General features: G+C 46.9%; 2 protein-coding genes across 6 annotated transcripts in view; one reads left to right on the forward strand and one right to left on the reverse strand.

Moving 5' to 3' along the window:
* Positions 1–26,283, reverse strand: part of ALS2 (alsin Rho guanine nucleotide exchange factor ALS2) — a 217,382-nt gene that overhangs the window by 126,048 nt on the left and 65,051 nt on the right. The window lies entirely within an intron of this gene.
* On the forward strand, positions 14,776–18,538 carry FZD7 (frizzled class receptor 7). The gene is made up of 2 exons (XM_084522830.1): positions 14,776–17,470; positions 18,063–18,538. The coding sequence occupies exon 1, from the start codon at positions 15,259–15,261 to the stop codon at positions 16,978–16,980; it is 1,722 nt and encodes a 573-aa protein (XP_084378956.1). The 5' UTR covers positions 14,776–15,258; the 3' UTR covers positions 16,981–17,470; positions 18,063–18,538.

A 26,283-nucleotide genomic window follows, 5' to 3' on the forward strand; every position in this document is an offset into this window, starting at 1 on the left:
AGCTGTGAAGCCAGGGCAGAGTAAATTCAACATTTCCCAAAGCACTAGGTTTGCGGTACACGTGCAGACCATCTGTACAATGCACAGATGATGTTCCAGCATCACCTTGCTATGTTTTTTTCTCCACAATATTTTGGCAAACATTTCTGCCCACAGTTCTCCAGAAAGAAGTATGGCAGCTATGGACTAGAAAAAAGAGCCCAAGGAAAAAGATTTGATGCGAACCCCAACTACCATTGCTGCTGTAATTAGCAAGGTATTTCTGAACCTGGCTCCAATCAGCTCCAAAGCTACCAAACACGGACCCAGCAGGGTTAGAAGTCGCAGTCTAGAGATCCCACACTGGCACCATGCAACTGAGCTGTTGGTATGAAGAGAGAAAAAATATCCTGTGAATGTGTCTGAGAGGGGTGGGGGTGTTCAGCTGCTGGATAGGAACAGAAAGGAAAGGTTATTAAGTTTTCCTTTCACTAGAAAGTCAAATGCGGCAGAATCTGACTTTTGGTGGACATCAGGGTGAAAAGGAAGATGCAGCTAAACCTTTCTAGCCTCTTCCTTGCTTCTGAAAGAACTCAAAAAACTATTTAAAGAGAGACGGAACTGCAGCACTTTTAATCATCACCAGCAGGTCTTTAACCTCACAGGAAACAGAAAAGGAAGGACAGACTGTAAAATATCCAGACAGACTAAAGGTCATTCTTCTTTCCCTTGGGATGAAACATTGCAAGTCGCCTTCAGGACAAATATGCATCTGCTATATACACTCTGTCACACAGAACATCCACATCTCTTCACTGTCACTCGATAGTGGCACACCAAGTTTACATTTCAAAATGGAGATAGGCATGGCAGAGGTGAGCGAGCTACAAGGTAGACAAAGAAAAAAAACAAAGCGCTTCCTCCCAGCAACAGAAGGATCAACGCGAGTCAGATACATTTAGCGGACACGTAGTTAAAATAAAGTGCACTCTATCAGGAAGTTTTCCTGTGGAGCTTGTGTTGGAGATGGGAATTTGGACTGATGAAGCAGCCCAGTGCTCTAAGAGCAGAAAACGCTTCCTAGCTATCTCCAGCTCTTCCCCTCCCTGATTCTGGGCAGTTCACAAAGCCTGCGGGGCAGCCAAAACCAGCACAGAGCTAACTAGGCCAGCTGGGGTGGTAACGGGAGCCTGAGGGGCAGCCAAGTATGTGCCAGCCCTGCCTCATCTCTTTGCTGGGACAAACTTCTCTGACCCACTCTACTCTCTGCTACTCTGCCGCCTTTCCCAGGCCACCAAGCTATCTGGGGAACCCACTTTTCATCGCTTGGAGCACAACAAAGGGAGATTTTCATTTCCAGCTCTTTGAGCCTCCAGAAAAAGGGTGGAGATGGGCCTTCCAGCAACACACCGCTGCTGCTAATGAGAAGGCAGAGGGGGAGCTGTGGGCAGGAGGGAGGAGGCTGAGCACGCACTGAACACACGGATGCTTCTTGCTGCAGTGCCTCAGGATCTGCTGCTCGCTCTCATGTGCTGGCAAATTGCTTAAGTAGTAGGCAAAGAGAAACACTCTGCAAAGCTTTCGTTAAATGGGTTATTATCAACGAACTTACTCTTTAGTAATAACCTTTAAGGACAAATGACAAGAAATTACTGTGTGGAACCATGAAATAACCCAAACCAGCCGAGCATGCTGTGCTCCCTGGTGCAGGGTGAACTTTTACACCCTCCACACCAAGCCCTGTGCAGAGGCATGCGGGGAAGCGGGCAGAATCGGCTCACACCAATCATGTGCACAAGCAAAAGCAACGATAAGCTCGTTTCTCAAACCTGTCTAAATAATGCTTTCAATCTTTGAGCCTCGACTTCGGTTACTTGCCCGTCATACAAACATTTCAAAATAGAAAGAATCAGAAATGCCCCTTTCCTTGCCAGATGCTGGATGCTGCCCATTTCTTGCTGTTCTCCACCCAGCACTCCTGTCATGGACAAAGTGACAGGACTCACCTGCACACCAAGAGAGAAGAAAAGTGTGGGCAGGTACAAAGAGGTGAGTCAGAAGGGAACCAGCCAGGAGAGCTGCTGGCAGAAGCTGACGTGAGCAGCCAAGGACAGGGCCAGACGCCCCACCACAGGCATGAACACCCTGTACACAGGCACTGCTGTCTGCCAGCGCTCTCCCCGTGCCGTGCAGTTGCAGACACTTCTGCAAAGGGCATCCACCATCAGGGCAGCTGTGTCGGGCAGTTTGGGGTCTGCTGTTCAGGTGGGCCCAAACAGCTGGGGAAAACATCAAAACCCATTGAACACCTCACTGTCACAGAGAAGAGCAGTCAGCTCCCTCCTCCTGTTGCTCCCATCCTGCAGCATCACGGCTTAGGTAGGTTCATTTTCCAAGGGCTTCTTGTATGTGCTGTGACAGGAAGGGCTGCCCTTCTCTAAGGAGCAAGGGGCTGGGGTGGCCCAGTACCCCCTGCCCCACTGCAGCCTCCTGGGAGCCACAGGCTCAGCGGCTGCAGGGGCGGTGGTGTCACAGCACCCATCGCTTTTGAATGCTGGCACTGCTGTCCCAGCCCAGCCTCTGCTGAGGACTGGCACCGAAGTTGTTAACTCTCCCTTAGGGGAAAGCAAGCTGGGATTTCACATCTTGAGGAGGCCAGGCTTTCAGCAGCCACACCGCAGAGGGTGGGGGACACAAATCCCCTTAGACAGAGCCTGAATTGCAGCCACACTGAACAGCTTGAGTTGCAGAGGGGCCAGAGGAATCTCTCACTGTTCCACACCCTGTAAATCCTTTGCTAATTGCTTTATTGCTGTTATTTGCGAAGATAAAGGAAAAGGATTAATTAACTAAGAGAGAAGAGCACACATCTCCCTTGATGGGCTTCATTAATTGATACGGGAGAGAGAAAAATCAATTAACAAATTCCTTTGCCTTCCTGATCAGTCTGGAAACAGAGCCCTGGCACTTTTTTGTTTGGGACTGTGAATGGTAAAAACGAGCCCGCTCCCCTAGCCAGCTGCGAGGGATTCATTCATCAGTTCGCAGCAAACATCCTTAAACACAGTGGTGCACAGGCTGTCCTTCGCAGATGCTCTGGAATTCTATGACAACGGGCAGTGACGTGACAATGTCAGCGAGGTGACGCTTCTGGGCACCAACTCTCTCATTTGGATGCTTCACGCTCAGGAGAGCTACTTGATTGCAGCGAGACAATACAGCTCTAAAAATAATTATAACACAGGCACTGGTGTCCCCTGACACTTGAAGCTAGCACACGATTTTCCACAATGTATGAGAAGCAGCAAAAGCAAGCATGTATAGGGAATACTATACACTGCATGTATTAGTGTCATTCTTTATGTTTTCTTGAACCTTCATACAAATTCGGAGCTAGACGCAGACACAAGAATCTACCCAAGATTCCTTTCACGTGGCGTATTAGTTGAAGGAAATGAATAGTCCCCAGGGATAAGGCCTCAGAGGGAAGGAAGTGTTTGATGAATGAGGTTAGAAAGGTCTCAGTGTAGCTGTGTCATGCCTCGGTAAGGGCTTCTACAGAGAAGAATGATAGTGGTTTCCATTGCCTACACAAACAAGGGAGGATATTCAGCAGCTGTGTTGCAATGTATAAAAAACAAACAAACAACAACCATCAAAAATCCAACTCACCCCATTTCTACAGTTTTCATCTAAAAGCAATTGGAGTGAGCCAGATGTAATATATTCAATTGTTCAAGCACTATAAATCACTACTCTGTGCTAAAAACACAGATGGGGGAGAGCTGTAGTTATCAGCTGGGAATTACACAATTTGAATCTGATGTCTCAGACAGCAATTCTTAAGTTTCACTGTCACCGTCTCCCAGGGACGAAATTAGTGAATAAAGGAGAAAAAGAGAGCACAGGCATTGAAACTGAGAAAAAACTGCAGAAGAGGGACAGAGCAAGCTAATAAATAAAACAAGAGCCTGAAGGGAAGAGCTGCTTTGTCAGAATATAAATATTTCCCTTCCCCTTTTATCTTTAATGTGGTGCGAGGAGCTTATTAAGGGGAAGTGTAGCTCTGTCCCTGGAGTCCATCCACATAACCATGTAGGGAGCTCAGCCCAATGCAACCAGCACAGCCACTCACACAGCAACTCTCTGCTGCTGGAAACAAATGGAACGTACCAAGCAATAAAAGGGAAAGCGGGAACCCGTAGCGGTCATTACAGCTCTTATCTTGCTGGCCCTGGTGCTGCTTTACGCTTTCCATTACTCGGCAGCAGCGCGGGCAGGGGCCCGGGCTGGGGAGCTCTGCTCTCCTTGGCTCCAGCGCTGCCTGCGTGAGCCGTGTCCTGCCGGTGCTGCTCCTCCGCAGGGACGGTTTGTAATGAAGCCAAACATTATTTTGGGATGAATAAAAAGAGGGAGGGAGGTGACTAAAGAGGGGAATGCTGACAAGGGAGTCCTTTGGTCTCCCCCAGATTACTGCAGGGCACGCTCCCCGCACAGGACACGCTGCGCCCCAAGCATGAAGCCCGTCCTTGTAACTGCACAGCTCCCCGGTGCCGCCGCACCTTGCCTTCCCCCCGCTGCGCCGAGAGGCCAGCGAGCCTCGAGGGAAGGTTATGAATTAACGGCTCCTCTCCCTCGAAGACCTGCTTGCCGCTAATGACTTGGTTCGCCTTCCCAGCGCTGGCACCAGCACCTCTGCGCTGGCCCTTCAAGATGTTCGACCATATGGCTGCACAAAGCTGCGCCATCCGTCAAAGCGTCCAAGGCAGGAAGGGGTACAGTTTCAAATTGCTGCCAGCAGATTCCTTCCCACTATTTCCCTTGCCTGAGCTGTCACAGATACAGGTGTCAACCTGGCTCCTTTACTGCCTCACTCTTTTCATCTACCCTTGGGAAAAAAAAAAAAAAAAGAAAGAAAAAAAAAAAAGAGAGAAAAAGAAAAGCTTTGCATTTCCTCTGCTCAGGCCTTAAATTGGAAAAACTAAGGGAATTCATTGTTGGTGCTTGCTGATCCCTCCACCCCTACTGTTGCACCACTGTGGCCCTTTGAGCATGACAAAATGAGCTCCCCAGGCTTGATTATGCAAGAGACTAATTCCTCCTGGAGTCCAGGGGGTGCCTGTGCTCGCTGGCTATACAATTTGGGTTTACCCAGCTTTTGTTTTTGCTTCTGTTTATAAACACTTGGAATTTTTGCATTAAAAATGGACCTGATTTTTCTTTTAACTGTATGCTCGTGAATAGGAAAAGAATGTCATGTACTCCTGAAAAATCCTTTTTTCAAGTATTTTCAGAAGAAAATGTTGGGATTATTTACATTTTGGGTCATCCCCACACACATGCAATGCTTTCTCAGGAGCTTCCACCTCAAGTACTGGTTTTTATCATGTTTGAAAAAGAGACTGCCCTAAATGCCACCAATAAATTAAAATTTCTTTTTAAAATTTCAATGAACAAGTATTTTCAAAAGTGATTTTGATAAGAGTATAGTTTAAAAGGTATTCGTAAGCAAATCAATACTTTTAAAGATGAACAAAAGCAATATGAAGTTTCATATAACCCTTATACCCGTCCTGGGATTTTGTTTTCAGCTGACCCTGCTAAGAAACAAGCCCTTTGACCCCAGGGAATCCATCTAGCAAAATACCACTTGTGCCGGTTCCCAGCTGCCCACCTTCAGTTCCAGCTCATGAGCAGCTTCCCCGGGGTGGCTCGGTGCCTCTGAAGAAGCTCAGAAGCAGCCTGGGATCCCACCAGACTCCCCTGTTCCTCGTGGTTTGTACCCAGAATCTGAGAGCATCTTAAAGGGGGAACCAGCCCTACTTTAAAAACAATCAAACAAACAAAACTCAGCTTTCAGAAACTTGAAAGCTGGGGACTAGATGTTAGGCAGCTGCTCAGTTTTTTTCAGAGAGCCCAAACTTATGGTATCTGCATAATATCCCAACAGCAACTCCTACAGACAACAGTAACACCACCACGTTTCAGAGGCCTGTTGCCTCCCTACCCAGGAGCCATGGGCACTACGCTGACTGTGCCACCCTTCAAATTCCCATTTGAAGCACCACGCAAATGACCACAGATCCCCAACCTTAACAAAATGCTATCAGCGTCCACAAGAAGTCTCCAGGATTTGCACTCCGCCACCAATGCACTGTGTGGGACAACTCTGAAATGCTGCAGGACTCATCTGCTTTGCACAGAAACTCATTTTCATCTCAGCCCTCCTCTTCCTGTGTTGCACAGCCCCACAACAGCCTTCACAAAAAATAAACTGGTAGGAGCTTGGCAGACACCAGCACTAACATCTCTGCTTCTGCAACTGTGCTTTGATAGCACTCAGCAGCTGGAATTTCAGTTTTCCCCAGGCAAAACGTTGTGCCTATGGCAGCAGAGGCCTGCGGCGCAGGGGCAAGCAGGAGAGTGCCACCAACCATGCTCCGAGCACCACTTGGCACACCACAGGTCTTGCTATGATGCTTGCTCCTCAGGGCACCAGCGTGTGCGGCCAGACACCGCACGGTTACAAGGTCCCTAGCTCACCTTGGGAAGAAAGCAGTAACCTGCCACTGCTGCACATTTTCTTCAGAATCTGATTTTTTTTTTCCGTGAGTTGTAACTTCCACTCCAGGCAAAACCGTCAAACCCATTCGTAAAAAAATCTTGAGCAGCACAGATTTTGAACATCTTGGAGTCCTACAGTATTTATGCTTTCAGAAATGCCTTGTGTCCTTGTAATTTTAAAACACCCCTGTTTTTTCACAATGGCTGGTGGATACTCCAGCATATTGTGGTTTCCTTCCTCTTGAAAAATACAGAATAAACATGAATGAGTTGGTCACTAAAACCATAGCTTTACTGTACACATGTAGCAGCTGATTAGAACATGCTTTTAGGGTTAGGTATCAGGTCAGTAAATCAGAGTTGTCAAAAGAAAATCATCTCATGCTAACAACGAGGTCCTGCAGGAGTCCCAAAGCAAACTGAGTTCAGTTCCACTTGTGCGAACAAAGCAAATGAGAAATACAGCGTTAAAACCAGAACTTGGGTGCTGTATGGCTCCCCTGAAGGGGCTGAGAGTTTGCAGTTATCTCTAACTCAAAGGGATGATCTGTGGGAGCAATGAGAGCAGGACTTGCTATTTTTAGAAGTCAGGAGTGAAACAGTCTACCACATCAAGCACCTAAGAATTTGGCAGCAAATTAGGATTTGAGAGCTCTGAGCACCTCCCCAGACTGAGCCTGTGGATTACAAAAGATTGTAACCATGTCCTCACCTTGAACATTCCCGTAGCGTTTTAAACCCTTTTTAAAAAAATGCAACGATTGAGAGAAAAATATCAGATACAGATATACACACATTCACTGGAAAAAGTTGAATCTCCATTGTTATGAAGGAAAAAAAAAAAAAAGAAAAAAAAAAAAGAAAAAGAAATTGTAACTATGGTCCAGGAAAACACAGGGGCTGCAAATGCCTTGCAATATTAGGCTAAATTCAGAGCAGAATTTCAGACGTTACTTTGAATTTCCCAGCTTTGGTAGGTGCAAACCAGACATATGATGTTATTTCTTTTCAGCCCATATGAGAAAATGTTACATGCAGCTGAAATCTATTTCAGACAGCAGTGTTTCTTTAGCAGAATGGGACTTCTCTGATGCTTTGCTTTGCTCCATATGCTTCTAATTATTGCTCAATTCAAACAGCTATTTCTGCATTGACTTGCAGGAATCTCAGAAGGCACCTTCTACGTAGGCAAGAAGCATAGCCCATAAATAATTTCAAAAAGTATTAAAGAGGGGAAGCTTCACAGCTTTTCATTCCAATCTGACTATGTGGTATTTAAATAAACCTCTGTGGCTTTCCAGTAACATAGTAGGAACTCCCAGGTGGCAGGGCTGGGGGAAGAGAGGGAGGAGAGCACTAAACATACTAATGAACATGTAATTAAGAAAATGGGCCCTCATTCCCTTCAGAGACTCCATGAGGAGGGAGCTTATTTAAAGTGCTTCTTTCTGGTTCCCCTCCTTCCAGGGAAGGAGATCAGCGCGGTATCTCCAGCACCATTCAGCACTATTGTTCCCCACTAAAAAGCAGCTTCAGTCAATGCAGGCTGACACCGAGAGAGGAATTACAGTTTGGAAATGCCTGTTTAAAAGAAAAGGCATAGAAAAGCACGAGATGCTGGTCCTCACAGTCCCGGTTTCTCAGGAGAGCTGTCTGTCGCTCTCTGTCCCTTTTCCTTAGCAGCGCTGCTTCGCTGAAACGCGCTTGGGATCACAGGGCAAGAGAAATGCTCTGCACAGAGCAGCGCCCTGCGCCGGGGCCCATCTCCAAGGCTCGGGGGGCTGCAGCGGGCAGAAGCCCAGGCAGCACAGCCTCACCTTGCCTCACAGCAGGGAACCACCTCGGGAAGCGGGTCCCCGGGGCACGATCGAAACCCAAGGAGGAAACAACTCTGCTTAACGGTTTATCTCTACTTGGGAAGCGAGGGGGTTAATTTGTGCAGGTCCATGAGGAAGAGGGAAAATAAAAGTAATTAAAATGTTTGTTTCTTTTTCCGAGCTCATTTTGGAAGTGAAGTCAGTTAAGGAAATTTCACCCCAAACATAGGATGGTAGCAGTGATTTGTAATTTAAGCATTCATGGGAGGAGGAGAGAGGATTTTGTAAACAGAGGCTTAGGAATTCCTTTGCCTCTTTAGACATCTGGCAAATTCTGTATTGAATAACAGCTCTTCTTCCCTTGTTTTCTAAGCTTTGGAAACAACGTGGTGTTTCTGGAGGCTGCGCTCATCTTTAGCGGGCCTTAATCAAGCAAAGATAAACCATTTGTTTGAACATCAGGCAGTGGCTTCCTGCCAATATGATTGTTAGATGGCAGAATCTACATCCCACGAGAAATAGCAGCGCTCCCATTATTCAAGGTATTTAAAACTAGACTAGTTAAACCACTAGCATTTATTAAAGCAGGGACTGAGCAATATAATGGCTCTTTCCCATTTCTTATTTTGGGCTAAACTCGGTTCTCCTTCCTACATAAACAGAATTCGAGGCCTTGCCTTTGTTTCCACTGAAGCAAGTGAAACATTTCCCGTTAACACAAGCAGGACAAATGCAGGCCCTCAGCCTCTGCATTAAAGAGTTTAAACTATGATCTCAAATAAATGGGACTATGAAAAGACAAAACAAGGCTGGGCATAAAGGACAACAATACAGCACAATACACTGCACCGCTGCATTCCCCACAATCAAAGGGTACCAACAGGAAAGTGATCAGAGCAGCCAGCCACTAAACCCGCACCAACCTGGAGCAGCTGGAAGCAAAATGTAATTCAAGCGGTCACAAAAACTGTGCCACCATCTGCAATGAGATGGGAAATTTCTGTGTAAACTTGAGGAACATGGCTGGTTTTCATTACATTGTGCGTTACATACCTCAGCCAGCCAGAGGCGGGTGCAGGAAAGCTCCTGGATAAGAGATTTCAGTCACCTTAATGGCAGCTACACAAATGGCAGAGCTATGCAGAATCAGCTGGCTGAAGCAAGAACCAGGCTTCTCTGTTTTTTCTGCAGACAGCTGGGCTTTGTAACTGTGCTGCTCCTTCAAGAAGAACACAGAAATCAGGTAGTAGCACTTGTCTTTGGCCTCAGAAACTGAAGGGGGATTTATAAGTAGGGGAATTACACACAAAGAATAAAATTGCTGGATATTGGAGGAAAAGGGATGACGGACAGAGCACCCAGGCTAGTTCAATTAAATTGGCTCACAGCCAAGAAAAAATAGGCCTTCCTGTGGGGGAAGGCCCAGGGAGCCTGGGGCAGCAGCGTCCCAAGCCCTTCCACGTGTGGTGCTCCCTCAGCACGTTCATATCCCACTACACAACATCAGCCAAAATCAGCTACAGCAGTCTCCGAAATGTCCAAGCACTGTACCACACCAGAAGTACCTTTTAAGATTGAAAGAACGAGAAAGAAAGTTTGCATGTGCCTATGCTGCTTCCAGATTCTCAGAGCAGCATCTTCCCCTCTGGTGGACAGGGAACAACAGACACAAATGGCATTTTTACCCTCCTGCCACGGGAAGCTTCCCTCCATCCTGTGATATCACTGTGCCCAGAGGGATGCCAGGCCCTGGCTGCTAATACTGCTGCTAGCAGACAATTTGTCTTGTTCAAAAAGCACCTTGCTTAGGAAAGTAAAAGGGAGAGGAGGAGTTGTCTGCATTTATACCAAAGGCCTCTGCAACCCCAAAATACTGAGAAAAGAGAGTAAACCCACTTTAAAGGAACAGGGGAATTCCAAGAGTCACGCAAGAGTTAAAGTGTAACTGATGTCCTCACTGAGCTGCTGAGTGGGGATGAGCTGATCAACTTCAGGTTTTGTTTTCTTATTCATGGATCTCAGAGATGAAAGCAATCACCAGCCCAACAGTCCATCTTTGTGAGTGTTTCCTAATGTTTTCTCCAATTTGATCGTAAATGTGGAAGGCAGTGGAGCTTCCACTGTATCCTTTGGGATACTACTTCATAAGCTAATAATTATCTTACAAATCCATGATGCAACCAGCTTTTACCTCTTTCACTGTGGGAAACCACATCCCCTCCAGCAGTATCCCCTTCCTTTTGTCACCTGTGCCCTCCCCATATGCTCTTTTCAATCAGTTTCTTATGCCTTCAATCTAATTTCAAATTAAGGCTCCATGGTGGGGGGCAGGGACTTCCCTTCCCTGCTCTGCCTGTGAACTACCAGGCTCTCTGTCTCATTACAGAAACACCAGACTTCTTTGGTGAGCTCAAACAATACGCAATTTAGAGTAATCTACCGGACTGATAAAAATGCAAGCAGATATAATACTGCAAACTTATTTTATTTCTAATTATGCAAATCATTACATAGAATTTACATGCATCATTTCCCCCCCAGGCTCCTGGCATCTCCCCACTAAGCTTTAGGGAGTGCAAATTTTGATGTTCTTAGCTCAACAGCCTGCCTGATCATGTAAGAATAGATGTGAGTGTGCCTCAGAAGGCTGAGATGGAAATTGTCGTGGAAGTTATTTAGTCATGTAACCTCAACGAGTCTCACAGTTCAGCTGGCTCCATCGGGGCAGGGTGGCAGGAGGGCTGGCGAGAGCCCTCCACCAGCAGGGAGTTTCTGCAGAGGGCGGAAGGAGCAGAGGGAAGCGCTGCCCTTTGTTCTCCTGAGGGCAATGAGGACTGGAAACCTTGCAGCAGATAATCTGAAAATGTTCGCCCTCAGGCACCCAAAATAACTACTGGCTGGCAGGGTGGGGAGGGGGTGTTTTGTTTTGATTTCCCTCCCCCCATGGGAAGAGTTTTCTATCAGATGGGATAGGAAACAAGGAAAATGATATTGGCAACGTTTAAGGAGGCTTTAAAACAGCAGGAAAAGACATCATGTCGGGATTGCTGCTCCTCACTCACACTTAGCTTGGAAGTCACACTGGATCTATTTTTAAATGTGTAAAAAGACATATAATTGTTTGCTCCTAACCATTTCTCGCTGTGTAGAGCAGTGTAGTCAGATGGCTCCAGAACTGGTACCAAAGTCTGAGCCTCTGTAGTTATTCTGGTATTGAGGACTTACCAGGGTTTTGGTCTTCAAGGTTTATTGCTGGCAAGCAAGAGGCAACGTGAGATACTCAGGACATCAGCAGCTGGGAGATTTTTAGAGAAAACCTTTTAAACTCCTGTGTGGTTGCAACAGACAATTTCTCAGTCTGTGAAGTCCTGTGCGGCGCAATTGCTCTGGGTGGCTGATAACCTCCTAAGGTGGCTGCATGTGCCTTCGTGCTGATGAGAGTCCCTGCTGCTGTGAGGAAGTTTAAGTAACTTTGCAGGCTAAAATTTGTGAATTTAGATGGAGGCAAAAACAGGAGATGAGCACAAATTTGCTGCCATTTGAAACAAGATTGATGCTACTTACGGAGGCCCTGTTTGATTTGGGGTACCCTACATTCCAGAATCCTGGATTTTGCCTTTTTTTTTTTTTTTCTTGTTTGCTGAAAGCTGTCAGGATGCCTTAGACTGACGTGGCAGTCTGAGATTTTCCCAGGCCACAATCTGTCATTCTGAGAGTGCCGCTCCCTCTCTCAGTGACTGTATCCCATCTCCCAATGGCCTAAATATGAAAAAAAATGGAATTTGCCTTAGTGAATTTCTTCCTCCATCTTAGTAAATACTGTTGTACATTCCTGCCATCTCAAATGTCCTAGCAGTGTCATTCCACATGATAAGTTTACTCTCTTCTTATCTCACTAAGAAATAACTGAAGATACGGCTTTCCTTCCTTCTTTTCTGCTTACTTTTTTTTTCCTTTTGCTTCTCTGATTCTACGTTACGTTCAACATAAATGTGCTGGAGTCATACTGCTTTTACTGCACACACCAGAGCTCCCAGCCGTCTTTTCATTCATACTATGGTTCACAGCAATGACTCTAATGAATGGGACCAGCAGAGAACAGGGGGAACCACTGATGCCATCTGCCCTGTCTTGTAAATAAATACCCAGTAAATGTCTTGCCACTTAGTTTGACATTCCTTACCCTGAATAGTTTCTGTCACTGTATCCATACTGCTGAGAGTTTCTTGCAATACCATTTTACTAGCTCAGAATGTGTCTCACTACATACAGAAATCACAATGGTCCACTCACAGGGTAGAAAGTTTGCAGTTCCTTTCCTTTCTCTGCATTGTCATTGCCTGCCAGTGAAACATCTCTTTTCCTCTAACATTTTTCATACTGAATGTCACAAAATGCTTTGCAGATGAAGTCAGTTGTATAAGCCAAAGTAAAAAATAGAAGCTCTAAGGTGATTATTACAGATAGATGACTCAACAGCTCATGGAGTGTTACGGAAAGATGGGGTGGGGAAATAATTAAAAAAAAAAAAATCAGAATAATCTTTTTGAAGGTTGCTAACAGCCAGAGGGGAAAAAATAATAATAAAAAAAAAACAGTAAATAAGTTCGTGGAAGATTTTACCATGGGAGGTTATTTAGGCGAGCGTATCAGAAAAACCTGCTTAGTCACTAGGTGTATAAAAGCAAGTAATTCAGATAACAAGCCTGACCAAACTGAAAAACCAACATTCTTAGGCGCCCTCCAACAGCTGTAATTGAGAATGAAGAAAAGACTTCATTTCTATAAGCAGCTGTTGCAAGCACAAGTAGCTAGTCCTGCCATGTACATATTTCAGAGAGCAGAACATTATTTTTAAATCCATGTCCAGTTTTAGAGAGTAAATTAATTTTAGTAAGCCCATTTATAACTGCCAACTTCTCCTAACAAACATAACAAAAGCTGAAGCTCCATGGTCTTACTGGTATGAGGACACATTGTTCATGGGCAGGAGAGGATATGGGAAACATTTGTCCAACAATTGCTGTTGGAGCTCCCTGAGCCAAACTCTGCTCTCTCGAACAGCCTTACAGGCACCGGTACAGACCGGTGTATTTGCTTAGGCACAATACAAGCGCAATCCTGAATACAAGAGTAAAATAAAAGTAGCAACTTGAATAGTATAGTTCCTCTCTCCTCACAGAGAGGGATGGGGTGGATTGGATAAGACTTGGTCACAGCCTGTCTTTGACCACAGGCTCTTGCAGGCCAGCATGAAGGGGAAAGCAGTCACCACTGTAGGGCATTTGTTGAGCACTCCCCCTCTCTGTGCTGCCCAGGACACCCTCCTTGCCTGAGCCTTCCAGAAGCATGATGGTTCCAGCAATCTGTAGCTTGGTGGTGCACTTCAAAACACAACTATGCTGCAAAAACACACACTTCTGTCCCTAGTAAATGCATGCTGGTCTAGCTCTAGATCTGCTCATCACTCGGCAGGCCGGTAACATCCCTCCCCTGACCTACGTGTTTTCTCTTGCAGACAGGCAGGGTGTTTCCATAGAGGAAATGCTGCTTTTCTTACAGCCTTCTGGAGTCTCTTTAAGGGCTTGCAGCAATACGGTTGGGAATATAAAAATTCTCCTCTTAGCTCCAGTAACACTGGACGTTTCAAAAAAATCAGCTTTCCCCTAGCTAAAGCTTAGATCTGCATTAATAAAGCGTTTATTCTGCCAGCAAAAACCAACGGTCATGCTGTGATAACAAATCAACCCCCCCACGCTGGGGGAGGCGTTGGCGTGCAGACACGAACATCCCAACAACGCAATCAGCTCATTCTGCAAACGTACCCGGGCGGTGCATTTTTATTTTTTATTTTAATAACTCTGGGCACAGGCAGCTGTTTGCATTTTCAAAGCCTGCTCAGAAAGCAGCCAGTTAATTTTAGTTCGCTCGGGCCACCCTGAGCGAGCCCCCCCGGCCGGCTGTGCCCTGCAGCGGGGAGGAGAGATGAGGGGTGGGGGGCCCCGGGGCGGCTCCCCCCATCCCATCCCATCCCATCTCGTCTCGTCCCATCCCATCCCATCTCGTCTCGTCCCATCCTATCCCGTCCCAACCCAGCCGATCCCATCCGATCCCATCTCATCCCACCCCGCCCGGCCGCCCCCGGCCCGCCCTGCCCTGGCGGCGATGGGAAAAAGTTGGGCGCAACTTCTCCGCCGCGCCTCGGGCCCCGCCCCCGGCGCGCCGCGGGATTGGCGGGCGGCCGCGGGGCCCGGCGGGCGGGCGCCGGGGATTGGCGGGCGGGCCCCGCGAGGCCCCGCCCCCGGCGCGGTTTGTGAATGGGGCCGGCGGCGGGGGCGGGGCCCGGCGGCGCGCCCGCGCCTATATGGGGCTTTTTGTGCCCGCCGCGGCCGCGGGCCGGGAGCTGCGGGGCGGGCGGTGGCGGCGGGGCCGCGGGCGCAGCGGGAGGCGCGCACAGACTGCCCCGGCCCAGCGGCGCCCGTCGGGAGCGGAGCCGAAGGGAGGATCGCATCGCATGGCACGGCGCAGTAATTGGATTTTCCAAGTTCTTTAAGCCCCCGAGTGCAAGACACGGCTCAGCCGGGCGCGGTGCTAATCCGCTTAGCCGCAACCCAAAGCCCCGCCGTCGGGGCTCGGCAGCCGGCCGGGGAGCAGCCAGCGCCGCGCCGCCACCGCCGCCGCGGGACCCTGCGCGGAGCCGGCGAGAGCCGTCGCCGCCGGTCGTGCCCGCGCCTCGCCTCCTCCGGCGAGAGCGGCTCGGCAAACTTTCGCCGGGGAAGCGCCGCCGAAGCCGAGGCGGCAGCCTCCGAGCCGCGCTCCGCCGCCGCCCTCCGGGCGCTGCCGATGCCCCTGGGGCGCCGCGCCGCCCGGCTCTGAAGGCCTCCCCGGGGCCCCGGCGATGCGGGCCGGAGGAGGAGCAGCGGCCGGCGGCGGCTGCCCCGTCCTGGGCCCGGCCGCCCTGCTGCTGGCCGCCCTGCTGGGGGTCCCCCCGGCGGGCGCGGCGGCCCACCAGTACCACGGCGAGAAGGGCATCTCCGTGCCGGACCACGGCTTCTGCCAGCCCATCTCCATCCCGCTCTGCACGGATATCGCCTACAACCAGACCATCCTGCCCAACCTGCTGGGCCACACCAACCAGGAGGACGCGGGGCTGGAGGTGCACCAGTTCTACCCGCTGGTCAAGGTGCAGTGCTCGGCCGAGCTCAAGTTCTTCCTCTGCTCCATGTACGCGCCCGTGTGCACCGTGCTGGAGCAGGCCATCCCGCCCTGCCGCTCCCTCTGCGAGCGGGCCCGCCAGGGCTGCGAGGCCCTCATGAACAAGTTCGGCTTCCAGTGGCCGGAGCGGCTCCGCTGCGAGAACTTTCCCGTCCACGGCGCGGGCGAGATCTGCGTGGGGCAGAACACGTCGGATGCCCCACCAGGGCCCGGAGGGGCCGCGGGCCGGGGGGCCACCGCCCACCCCACAGCCGGCTACCTCCCCGACTTCCTCACCCCACCGCAGCCTGCCTCTGGTTTCTCCTTCTCCTGCCCCCGGCAGCTCAAGGTGCCCCCTTACTTGGGCTACCGGTTCCTGGGGGAACGGGACTGCGGAGCCCCCTGCGAGCCATCGCGGCCCAACGGGCTCATGTACTTCAAGGAGGCGGAGGTGCGATTCGCCCGGCTGTGGGTGGGGGTCTGGTCCGTTCTCTGCTGCGCCTCCACCCTCTTCACCGTGCTCACCTACCTGGTGGACATGCGCCGCTTCAGCTATCCCGAGCGGCCCATCATCTTCCTCTCAGGCTGCTACTTCATGGTGGCGGTGGCCTATGCGGCGGGTTTCTTGCTGGAGGAGCGGGTGGTGTGCCTGGAGCGCTTCTCCGAGGACGGCTACCGCACCGTGGCCCAAGGCACCAAGAAAGAAGGCTGCACCATTCTCTTCATGATCCTCTACTTCTTCGGCATGGCCAGCTCCATCTGGTGGGTCATCCTGTCCCTCACCTGGTTCCTGGCTGCTGGCATGAAGTGGGGCCACGAGGCCATCGAGGCCAACTCCCAGTACTTCCATCTGGCTGCCTGGGCTGTGCCCGCTGTCAAAACCATCACCATATTGGCCATGGGGCAGGTGGACGGGGATGTGCTCAGTGGGGTTTGTTACGTAGGTATCTACAGCGTGGACTCGCTGCGAGGCTTTGTGCTGGCACCCTTGTTTGTGTACCTGTTCATTGGCACTTCCTTCTTGCTTGCCGGCTTCGTGTCCCTGTTTCGCATCCGCACCATCATGAAGCACGATGGCACCAAGACGGAGAAACTGGAGAAGCTCATGGTGCGCATCGGGGTCTTCAGCGTCCTCTACACGGTACCTGCCACCATTGTCCTGGCGTGTTACTTCTACGAGCAGGCCTTCCGTGGCACCTGGGAGAAGACGTGGCTCCTCCAGACCTGCAAAACCTATGCTGTGCCCTGCCCCAGCCACTTTGCCCCCATGAGCCCAGACTTCACAGTCTTCATGATCAAGTACCTCATGACCATGATTGTTGGTATCACAACTGGCTTTTGGATCTGGTCTGGCAAAACCCTTCAGTCCTGGCGACGCTTCTACCACAGACTGAGCACCGGCAGCAAAGGCGAGACGGCAGTATGAGACCCTCCTGCCCTTCCTGGCGCGCACACATGCACACGCACACACACGGAGGAGAGAGATACTCAGCAGAAGGGAGGCAACAGCTCAGCTCCCTCAACACAGAGGAAGGGAGGCTTTTCAAAACTTTCCTTCTCCCAGAGGGTTTAAAAAAATTATTTGCATAAGGGACCAGATGTACCGTGTCCAATGGTGCTCGTGCCCAACTAAGTGGAAGAGCACAGAAAGAGGCTGCTGCTGGGGTGGGAGAGTCCTTCACCTGCCAGGAGTCCCCTTTACCTCTCTCCCCCAAGGCCCTGATGCAGGAAAGCAAAACCAGCCCAACTAAAACCATCCTGCCTCGCTCCAGAGGAGCAGAAGGGGAAGCCTGATGTGTCGAGCTGTCCCTGCCAAGACGTAGCCAAACTCTGAATTGCTTGGGTCAAACTGCAGCCCACAGGGCAGCTCCTGAGCCTTAGGTTACTGTCTACTCCTTCAAACGTGGAGCAATCACGTGAGTACTCTATAACCAGCTACAGCCCAGATCATGTGCTGGTGAGATGCCTCTGTTCTGTCAACTTACAAGTTCCTCTTTTTTTTTTTAATCTCAGTGATACCTGTTTTAATGATTTCAAAGTGAGAATTCGGCCCTCAGTCTGTTGTTCTTGCTGCTGTGGGGAAGGAGGGGGTTGCTATTGCACACCCTGAAAAGAGATGACTTGTTGCTTTTCAGCAGAAGGCTTTTCCCCCTTGCCTTTGTTCTAGGAGACAAAGGGGGAAACAAAAGTGTTTTCTGTGTAGAAAGGCATAAGCATGGGATCGGTTTTTATGGGCAAACTAACAAAAAGAAGTCGTTGAGGTTCACCCTTGGATGTGAGGAGCTCACAGAAATAAACATTCCTTTTATGAAAAAGGAGGAGGCAGGATGTTCTCGTACTGTTCAATATGGGTTGCTTTTCTAAACTGAAGGAAATGCAAGACTTAGAGGGAAAGAAGAGTGTAACTGAGAGCACCTGCCAAAACAAGATCCATTAAAGTATATAACACAAAGATACTATTTTTTTTTCTTTCCTTCCCATAAACCTGCTTTCTCTCCTGCTTTGTAGTGAGATTGCTGCAGGTAAAGTCAACATACAGCTGGCTTCTGGGGACAGGAAGAATACTTTTGGCTCATGATGGACCGATTTGCTTGCTCCTCAGATTCCCTGAACTGCATTACAATGACTCATGGTGCAGGAGGGGGCTGGGGGGACTGGGTTTTGGTTTTAAAAGAAAGCAGTTATCGCAAGGGAGAAGCCTCTTCATTTTAGCTAAAATACGTCTGTTTAAGTTTCCAGTGATCACATCTTGGAAGGAAGGACACTGAGAAATTAATCATTAAATCCATCGGTTTTGTTTTGAAATGTGACAGATTTTTTCTATTAAATTTTTATGTTGACTTACTCTTTTTTTTTTTTTTTTTTTTTTTTTTTACATAACTACTTTACCTTTATATTCACTGAAGGGTTGTTTTTATAAGTATATATATGTGTGTGTGTATTCTTGCCTAAGGACAAAATAGGAAACTCTGGATTTTCAGCAAGTCTCCACCCTATGGCTGCTCTTTTTTTTTTTTTTTTTTTTTTTTTTTTTTTTTTTGGGGGGGGGGAGGGGGGTGGAGTGGGGAATTGTCTGGAACTAAACTTAAAGAGGAGGAAAAAAATGTTCAGGGTGAGGGTGCAGACTGCTGGCTGAAGGCATACCAGTAGTCTGGGCGTGAGCAATGGGCCCATCAGCCAAATCCTTCAGTATATCTGATCTCAGACTTGCAGGGCTTGAGTTTTTGTCTCTTACAATGTGCATGTGGAGAAAAAAAGAAAAAAAAAAAAAAAAAAAAAACACCTGTAAGACAAGTGCAGTATGTATATTTTGTAAATCTCATTTTTTGTAAGAAAATATGTATTTATGTTTTTACTTGTTTTTGTTTTTTGTTTTTTTTTTGAAGGTCTGTATGAGGCCCTGCTTCATCCCATGTACAGATCACTAAATAAATGATTTTTAATACAAGGGCTCTGAAATTCTTTTAGTCTTGGAACATGTAGCATGTTATAGAAGGGGGACAGCTCTGGGAGTGTCCTAGCCCTGTCCTGGATCGCGTTTGTGTCCATCCCCCCAGCTTTGTTGTGAGAGATGGAAGAGATGTTTGGGTAAATGCACAACTGATCAGAAACTCAGCATGACTTGAAACTAGTCTTTCTGAAGTCCTGGCTCCTAACAATAGAACACAGCATTTTGAGGCTTTTCCAAATGTTTGCCCTTGCTTGAGGCTTTCTTCCAGGCTCTGCCTCTTGGTAAAGGCAAGCTGATAAGCCAGTTTTCTTATCTATTAAATAAGGATAATGCTCTCTTCCCATTCCAAATGGACTCTGAAATTGAGGAAAGGGCGGGTGCTACAGGTCCTATAAAATAAATCATAACTTCTTTCCTCATCTGTGAAATGTTGATAATTTCCAACATTTTATTTGTAATGACTTCATCTTATTTATTGGGTTCGTTACCTTTCCTTTGCCTTAAACCATGACTATATCAGAAGTTTAGTTACAAAACAGATCTAAGATGCCACAGTGGCATGCCATCATGGTAGCTCTGGCTGCAATGTTTCACGTACTGAGCACGCTGCAGCAGTTGCTCTTTCTAGGCACTATTTTATTTGGATGCTGTGCTTTTAAAAAAAAAAAAAAAAAAAAAACTTTTACATTTAAAGTTTATAAACTACTGATTTAAGATGCTTTCGGAGCTGTCCCCATTTCTGCTGCCTTTCTAGAAAAGCCCCATCTTTCATTTGAAACCACCGCTATGCTCCCTAGAATCTTTCACTTGTCAAATTTCCTTTTTTGAAAAGGCCTTTGCCTTCCCGTGAGCCAGGCGGCTTCAAACTGCTTTATGACATGAGCTCACTGATAATTGCTGAGGGGTTCACTCCACTCGCTCAGGAAACCTGAACCTTTCTATAAACATTTCCTCCCAGTAAACAGCCAGTGCCGGCCGGAACGAAGGAACGGCTAAAAGAGCTCGTGCTCAGGACTGGGGAGCAGCGGTAGGACCGGTGCCCCTGCGCTGTGCAGCCACGGCTGCCTTGCTAAACATGCAATTAATCCTTAATACATCACAAGCAGCCAAGCTTGCCATTTCTGCAAGCTGCCTATCTCCCCGCTTTTCTCTCTGCTCACTGTTCATCCCTGTGAGCTGGATGAGAAACTGCATTTAGGTGTGATAGCTATTTTTTGTTGGTATGTGGAAAAAACTTAAATTAGACTTTTGTTCACATGAGATATTCATATCTGAAAGGAAACGTTTCTGTTTCCACCAGAAACCACTGAAGTTGTATGCTTTTATTTCAGGATTTCCTATTAGGTACTTCTGGATTTAAAGTCACTTATACAAAACTATCCAAATCCTGGGATGTAACTTGATTTTTAAAATTTGAGACTGTAGGTGAAATTTGATGCTGGTATAAAGTAGGAGCAACTGCTGTTAAGTTTTAAGCAGATGTGACTCACATCAAGACTGAATTTGCTCACAGTGGAAACAATTTGGAGAATTTCAAGTAGCGATAGCGTCTGGCCTTCTGGAATAAAAATCTGTACCACCGATCCGATAACAAAATAGCAGTTACTTTACTTTCACAGTGAAGTACAATTAAAACAAATCTCTCTCTGAAGCTGCCTGGAAAAAAAGGGGGAAAAACAAGCCTTTACCAACCTTTGTGAATCGCTGCAAAACAATTTTTCTTTGACCAAATTCCCTACCCTTCTCCTTTGACCAACATGCATGCAGTGTTTTCTGAATCACAAGACCTAGGCAAGTAATAGCTATCACTGACAATTATCCCTGTGAGGTTAGAGCACATACCACATTTTCATGAAAATCCAATACTTCCTGTATGGTTTTTATGTTTCAGAGGTATTAGTGCTACTTTCTATAAGAAAACACTGCTACTTCAGGCAAGTTAAACAACATGCTTGAAAAGTTCTGTAATTCACAGATAGCAACAGCAACTGAATGTCTACACAGAAAAAAAAGTGCTTTCATAACACGTCAGTGTTTGTTTGGGTTTATTTTTGGTGGAATACCCACACCAGCGATTGAATGTTTTTGTCTAAGTACTTCACCCACAACCAATAGCTTTGCATGCAAGTAAAAAACCACACACCTCTGTTCAGCAACTGGCAACAGTAAACATTATTTATAATTTCTCATGGGTTTAGAAACCAAATTACTAGCTTGTATTTAAATAGTCTTTTCTTTCTCCATCTCATTCTCACTTCCTTCTAAACCTTACAGGTACTTTCTATACAGTCTGCTCTCTATACTTTCTTCCCACTCCTGTTTATTATTTAAAACCATGAATCCAGCTGAAAGAAATTTAGTTTGTTGCTTGGAGAGGAAAAGAAGACTCTGAATCTTTCAGCACTATGACTGTTCATTGAGATAGACTATTGCCAAGCCTGTTCTATATAAACCAGGATAATTATTTCATGCCAACACGAGCGTGTGGTTTTGGCAGCTACAGCACTGCACAGAATAATATAGGATTGGAAGAATGGCAAGTTCCCAAATGCCCCACTTAGAACTGACAAATTTTGACTAAAATGATGCCCAGACTATAAAATACAAGCATCGGGGCTTAACACCGCTCAGATGGTATTTGCTTTGCAGATAGAGGACTGGGTGGTTTCTGACACTGCTTAAACCCGAGGTCCAAGGTTGCCTGTTTCGGAAGGCCAGGCACTGCTCATCTCAATACCAGGGCAGTGGGAGCGCGACACAGCACCTTCTCCTAATGCAGGTAAAGACCAGGCTCGAGCCCAGCACTGCCACTGCTGCAGCCAAGTTGGATTCAGATGAACAAGGCTCAGTGAGAACAGAGACCCAGCAGGGCCATGATGAACACACACTCCCCTACACAACTTGGTCCTCTCCATCCAGCATGCTTAACCGTGCCCAGGAAACTATGGAACTGGGATAAAAAAAAAATATGGATAAAGAGCAGGAACAGAAAAGGCCTAGAGCACATTTTTAATAGCATTTGTAAACTGGTGTTATCACTTAACCGTATTAGTAAGGAAATCCCGCTAGCAACAACTTGTTTGTTTTGACTGCCCTGGCTGTGTCACAACAACTTGGTTTGGTTATAAGCAACCCTTCGCTTAAAAACATCATTCTTACAAGTACAGGTGGAAAATCAGTGTATGCTGTTTAGGGGTGTAGTCTACATGAATAGGCTTTGGCTGCACAGGTCTTGGAAATCAACACCATCCTATGGCCACCAAGGTAGCCATGAACCCTGCTATTAACACCAGGTTCCCAAAAGCCAAGAAGACAACTGGGAAAAAAAAAAAAAAAAGGTCCATTTCTCAACTACCTCCAGCTTTACTGGAAGTATTAGCAATTCTAGCATTGTTCTCAAAACAATCCACAGAAAGACAATGCTGTTCTCAGGGCGGGCAAGGAGTAACATTATTCCCCCATTGCTGTCCTTTTCCTTAGGCTAACATGCCTAAGTGGTACTTAATGAGAAGCTTCCAGTGAATGGGGAGTTCTAACAGGGGGTGTAGGAGAAGAAAAATTCATTATCCATTATCTGGCTCAGATGGGCACAAAAGGGTATTCAGCAAGTAGGCACTAATCTGGGATTTGGAAGACAAGTGCTTGATTACCTGCACTGTAACAGATGGTGGACAGATCACTTCTGATCAGACTTTCAGCAGCATTCAGGCAGCTGAAGATGCACACAGGTACATGGAGAGCTCTTTTTCTAAGTGCTTAAATTGCCAGGTGCATGTCATGAGAATTGACTGAAAAATCTCACCTCTGTCTCAAATTCCCCGTCTGTAAAATGGTAACAGTGGCACTTCCCTATATCACAGGAATGTTGTGAGAATAAATACTCTCAAGATCAGAAGAAATTAAATACTATTACAACAGGGTTGATATAAATACCTCTGTCAGATCTTTATCCTGTATCCTGAAGTTTCGCAAATAGCTCCCATTCTAGAGAATGCCGAATTAAGACCACCAGCTGGAACAAATGATTTGTATGTTTTCCAATACCTTATCCCAAACTAGGCAGGCTGAGCACATGCTTTCACAGGAGTATCACTCTACCCAAAGCTCAAACATAAGGTGTGAGAAGCTATAAAGATGTAATTAAAAATTAAGATGGAGTGAGGGCATGCATGAAAATCAAAAGCCACTGACTACAATCAAACAAAACAGACTTGTGTTACATTGCTGCTTATGCATAACAGAGAAAAGGATTTGGGTCCATCTGTGCTGGTGGTGCACTGTGCTTAGCTCTTCTAGTACTCTCCGATCTCTCATTTTCTGTGCCATGAACAGTTATTAACAACAGACTCAGTGACACCACTGTATTCCTATCTTAAATTATTATAGTTAACTTCAGCTTGCTGCAGGCAGTATCTAAATCACAGTAGAAAGCCTAAACCAGAGAGATCCGAGGTTTCATGACAGCTCTTAACAGTGAGAACCCACCTTCCCTAACACGTCTTCACTTCATCACTCAGTTCCTCAACGTTTTTTTCTGTTACCATGACCTCCAACAGCATTTTTCTCTTTACTAAAGATGGCCAAGTGGAAGGATTAGTTGGCTGTTTGGACGTTTTCCTGCCTCAACAACAGGGAACAGCATGAGACTACTATCCGTCTTTCACCATGAAATACAGAGGGAACTAAGCTGCCTGGGGTAAACGGCTGCGTGTTGCCTTGGTGCCAGCCTTTCCTGCAAGAGACTTCTGTACCCATTCACCTTCATCACACATCAGTTTTTTGTTGCTAAATATTCTAAACCAACAACACAAACAAGATTCCTAAATACACCAAAGCATCCACCAGACAATAAATCCCCTCCACACAAAAAATACCTGTAACTTAGTTTTTTATGGAAGACGGTCAAAGGGAGCTACTTCCTAAAATATTTACCTCAAGCATGAATTAGATCAGTTGCCTGACATGGCTTGGCTTCCTTCCAGAAATTTTCCATGCGGGTTGCGTGTATGTGTGCGTGCATGTGTATGCACATGCAGTGTGAGTGCATGCAAGTGTAACAAGTTTGAGTTAAAACTGTAGGTAAATCTATCATCAAAAAGCCTTGAAGAGAGAAAATCAAAAGCCCCTTACCCAACGCAGCTGTCTGCTAATTAAACACTGGTGTTAATTGCAGTAGTGTGCCTGGACCCTGTTCCCTGTGTTTGTTGTGGTGCCTGCATGAGCCTCACATCGCTCAGAACTTCCATATTCTCACAGCAAATGAAACCACCTATAAAAGGAATGAAAGGCTGTGATATGTATATATATCTATAGGGCTATTTTTAAAGAAAAAAAAAGATTTTTTGTATGAGCTAGTTCAAAGCCAGCTTTGATTATCTAAAGCATGAGTCCATCTTTAGAAAGGGTAAAAAACGAAATGTAAAGATGGAATCTTTTTTATTTAATCCATGATGAAAAGACCATTTCCTATTTGTAACACTCCTGCCTCTCAATTATTTTTTTTCCATTAATGGCAAAACGTAGAAGTTTCAGGCAGCATTTCCCACCCGTCCTTCACAAGATGTGCAGAGCTGCATTCCAGTAGGGCCAGTGGCCAGTAAAAGGGATGCCATTCGACACCCTTACACAATATGCGCAGCAGGCTGGGACAGGGTGGCTTTAAAGAGTGGATAGAAAGCCCTTCTCGCGAGGGGATTTACTCATACTGACTGGTTTCCCTTACACACACTGCTCACTAAGACAGTAAATCAGCTATTGCGTTTGCAGAAGCAACCCTCGTGATGGCTAAAGAATTCCAGCCCAGAGCAGAGGAAGGCAGAGATGTGGTGACCAGGAAGGGCCCGGGCTGTGCCCATCCCCGCTGGGGCCAGGCAGCGCCTGAATGCTCCTGCCCCAGGCCGGCTCCAGAGCCAGAGTAAAACCCCAGCGCCACTCTGCTTTTAGGGCAGGCTGAGCCAAACCCCTGCACCGGACATTAGAAGACTTCAACAACTGTATTTACATTTACCATGCACCAGAAAGCATGCTTTCTGGTAAGAAATTGCTTATCTGCAAAGGTGACTTCATCACTGGATAGCTTTGCTGTGCTAGGAAGGCAAAGAGCACTGCATCGCTGCCAACAGACAGGGATTTCTTCTACTGTCTCTGAGAACCCATGAAGTTTTTGCTATCTAGCTAGCAGAGCTGACATTAACCAACGGAGTTCACAATTTAACTCTATGTCTCACTGTCTTCAAGTAAGGATTTTGCAGTGCTGTGTTCTGAATCGTATCTCAATAAAAACTTCTCAAATGAGAACTGAAAATAAACATTTCTCAGAAAACAATCTCAAGAGACTCAGCAATTTCATTTAAATGACTCTTCTGTTTTGCTATCAATTTTCATTAAAATCAGTTTTGTAATAAAACGTCCTTGGGCCAGCTTTTCAGCACTGCCCTCAGACTCCATACATTACTTGAACACAGACATTAAAGGCGTAGTAATGTGTTAGATGCATAAAAATAAGCCCATGGAGGACTCTATCATGATAACTGCTATTTTCACAAGCTCTACTACTCAGTGTCATCCCTGGCTGTGTCTTATTTAGCTGGTAAAGTTCTTCGTACAGATACCAGCCTATTTTATTTGTCCTTAAATGTAATTCTGTGCAGACAGCGACGTTTTTATTAGTGAATGAGAAGCAGCGTGTGCCAGCAGACAGGACCTCAGACAAGGGGTCAGGAGACTGGCATATTTTTCCCAAACTTGCCCATGGTCTGCCAATTCTTCCAATCATCCTTACCTCTACTTCTTTTTCGGCCCTTCTCTAAATAGGATCATGCTCTTTGGGACAAAAAAATGGTCTCTATTGTCCCCGTGTACGTGTTGGTGCTGTTCCCATCTTGCTGGAGCCCTGATCTTGACAGGGGCCTCTCAAGATTCGGCACAATGCAAGAGGTTCCAATTAAAAATAATTGATCATTAAGAGGCAGAGAATGGTAAAGAGTGAGCTGGCGCGTTTCTCTCTATGGGGAAATAGTCAAACACTAGTGGCAAAGTAGAGACATGTGATGACACTGAGTCTTCCCAAAGAAATGAAAGTGGGAAGTGTCACTCATCACCTTTGGGGCTTTTGTGTAACATGCGTGAGGAATGTTCCCTTCTCTGAAGAGTCTCTGTGGACTCTTCAGATGATGGGATTTACCATCACATGCCCTCTTCTGCTTGTCTTTTTTTGGTTGTTGTACAAAGTGCTGCCATGTGGGGTCTGTGTGATAGCACACACTGCAAAGTATCTCC

Source organism: Aythya ferina (assembly GCF_964211825.1).
Source record: "Aythya ferina genome assembly, chromosome: 6".
Lineage (NCBI taxonomy): Eukaryota > Metazoa > Chordata > Aves > Anseriformes > Anatidae > Aythya > Aythya ferina.

What these genes read in the sequence shown, in the direction of transcription:
- FZD7 (XM_084522830.1), top strand. Translation starts at nt 15,259, where the DNA reads ATGCGGGCCGGAGGAGGAGCAGCGGCCGGCGGCGGCTGCCCCGTCCTG.